The 2,826-nt window shown below is 66.9% G+C and overlaps 1 protein-coding gene across 1 annotated transcript in view; it reads right to left on the reverse strand.

Moving 5' to 3' along the window:
• LOC105305213 (histone deacetylase 4) overlaps positions 1–2,826 on the reverse strand; it is a 211,788-nt gene that overhangs the window by 22,898 nt on the left and 186,064 nt on the right. The window contains exon 14 of the mRNA XM_023523003.1: positions 873–1,011. Coding sequence (XP_023378771.1) covers positions 873–1,011 — 139 coding nt within the window. The remainder of the gene's footprint in view (positions 1–872; positions 1,012–2,826) is intronic.

The raw sequence follows: 2,826 nt of genomic DNA on the forward strand, positions 1-2,826 counted from the left end.
CAGCTCAGAGACAGAGCTGCCTTTCTGGGGCGGGAGGAGGAATCGCACACACCAAAGGTCTCTCCGATGTTCATGTTCAGTCCGCGTCCCTGACGCCTGCAACGGAGGGACGGAGCCCCCCGCGAGAACCAGGAACCGCGTTCCTGTCTGGCCAACTGTCCCCACGCTGTCCCTTCGGTTCCGCCCTGTGATGTGACGTAAACCATGGAGGCTGAGCTTAAAATCGAGTAACGAGGGCAGAGCCCGCCGTGGAGGCAGAGCACGAAGTGCCCCTGCGAGGCGGCTGCTCCGGGACGGACGGCAGAGGGAGCCTCTGCTCACACAGCAGCGTCGGCCCCTTTCCTGAACTTCCGGTGCTTCTCAGGGGACGAGGCGTGGGGACAGCGGGGACACCTGGAGGGGCGTGGAGCTGGCCCCGGACGTGGCAGGAGGGCGAGTGGCTCTGGATGTCCCTCTACGCTGCCCCCGTCTGGGGTTGGCAGGCCGGGGGAAGGGCAGGCGTCGTGGGGCTCCGGCAACACGGAGGCCCAGGGAGCGGTGTCTCAGTCCAGGGTGCAGACGGCCTGACGGGCGGCCACCCACAAACCCCCGCCCCTTGCCCCATGTCCTGGATGCTTCTCTGCAGGGATCAGACGGCCTCCTGGACCCACTCACCGTGCTGTGGGGACTGGTGACTGCTGTGGCCGCGTTCATGTCCCCACCCAGGTCACACATGGGGACCCACGCCCACTGGGATGGAGTTGGGGGGGGCCTTCAGGAGGTGACTGGTCATGAGGACGCAGCCCGCACAAATGGGGTCAGTGCCCTAAAGGGGGCCCTGCAGACACCCGCCCCTCCACCGTGGAGACGTGGCGAGGCGGCCGTCCACGCACCAGGGGCCTCACTGGCCACACGCGCGGCCTTGTCCCGGCCTCCCAGAGTCCAGACGCGTGGCAGTACTTTCCGCTGCCGAGCCCCCGTCTGCGGGGTTCTGCGGGCGGCTGGAAGGGGCAGCCGGGGTGGGTCTCCCACCTGTGGCCCAGGGCGCCCGTCAGACTCTCCCTTTGCTTTGTGGGGCAAATCTCCCAGCAGCCTTGAGAGGACACGGGGAAGGGGACATTCCTGAGACCCCTTTGTTCACCCCCACACGCAGACATGCCAGGCCACACGGAGCCTTCCCCGGAGCCGACACTGCCTGGTCCCCGGGCAGACGGTGGCTGCCTCCGGGATCTCGCAGCATCTCACTGGTCCCTGCCAGTCTGAGAATCTCCAGGGTCACTCACAGGGCGGGTCCTTGCAGCCCAGAGGCGGGTCGTCTGTCCTGGGACCTGCTCCTGAGGGCTCCCAGGGACTGTCCCCATGCCTCCGCTTCCTCCGGAGCTCCCGCCCTCCGGCCCTGTGTGCAGGCACGCTGTCCCCACGCTTCCTCTCGTGGGCGGCTCCCGCCACCCTGCTCTGCTCTCTGGAGACCTCCCCTCCGGCGCCGTGTCTAGCGTCTCTCTGGACGCTCGCCCTGCCTGGCCGACTGCGCTTGTCCACGTTCCGTGGACACGACGGCCGCGCTCGGAGGGCACCGCAGCGGCTCTGTGCCCTTTACAGCCCTTGTCGCCCCAGATGCGTGTCCTTGAGCTGCTGTCTCAGGCTGGCCCCACGCCGAACACCTTCCCAGGTCAGATAATCCGTGGTCGTCAGCCTGTGACGACGAGCGAGGACCTGTGAGCCCCTGGAGGCTGCGGGTCCAGAGCGGGCTCAGGACCCATGGGCTCCCTGGCGGGGGTCTTGGGAGGCTGTCTGGTGGGGTACCGACGTCAGCTTCCTTGGGGCTGCTTGATCCCGGAGGAGGGCTCCCCCCTACCTGCCTGGGCGGTGGAGACCGGCCGGCTGGGAGCCTGGTGGGGGGCAGGGTGGTGGAAGGCGGGCTGGATCCCTCGCCCTGCTCTCCGCCTAAGGTCTGCCCCAGCCCAGGTACACTGCGCCCTTCCTGTCCAGGGCCATGGAGTAGAGGGCGTAGGGACACAGAACCCTCTGGCCCCGTCACCTGCCCGAGCTCCTGGTCCAGGGCTCCGCGGTCTCCGTCCTGGACTGGCTGAGTTGCCAGTTCTGGTCCCCAGCACCAGCTCAGGAATCTGCTTCCTACACCTGCTGTCCCCCACGGTCCCCCCGCTGTCCAGCCTCGAGGCTGTCGGCTGCCTGCTCCTCTCTCCTCTCCCCAAGTGTCACTGTTCCCATTTCTAAAGCCCTGTCAGCGCAGAGCAGCCAGGCAGGGCATGGCCAGGCCAGAGCCCCACCAGCTCTGCCTTCTCTAAGGACTCTGGCCCTGCAGCCCCGGTGGCAAAGCTCAGCACCTACAGGGTGTCCCACGCAGCACGACACTCCCTGTGTGTGTGCGTGCACGGGTGAGTGCGTGCAGGGGTGTGTACACAGCTGAGCGCAGAGGCGAGTGTGTACATGGCTGAGTGCAGGGGTCTGTGCAGGGGCGAGTGTGCACAGCTGAGCACAGGAGTGAGTGTATGCAGGGTTGAGTGTGTACACGGCTGAGTGCAGCGGTGTGTACAGGAGTGAGTGTGTGCAGGGATGAGTGTGTGGAGGGGTGTATGCAGGGGTGAGTGTATGCGGGGCGAGTGTGTGCACAGCTGAGTGCAGGGGTGAGTGTGTGCAGGGGTGCATACACAGCTAAGCGCGGGGGCGAGTGCGTGCAGGGGTGGCAGAGAATGAAGGCCGGGCTGCAGCAGGACCCCGTGAGGCTCCCGGCAGCTCAGCACAGGGCCTGGCACAGTGCAGCTCAGGCTGTCCCCGCGTCTGCCACGGAAACGAGTGGGCACTGCGCCCAGTGGCCCAGTGTCTGTT

Source organism: Pteropus vampyrus, unplaced genomic scaffold, assembly GCF_000151845.1.
Source record: "Pteropus vampyrus isolate Shadow unplaced genomic scaffold, Pvam_2.0 Scaffold369, whole genome shotgun sequence".
Lineage (NCBI taxonomy): Eukaryota > Metazoa > Chordata > Mammalia > Chiroptera > Pteropodidae > Pteropus > Pteropus vampyrus.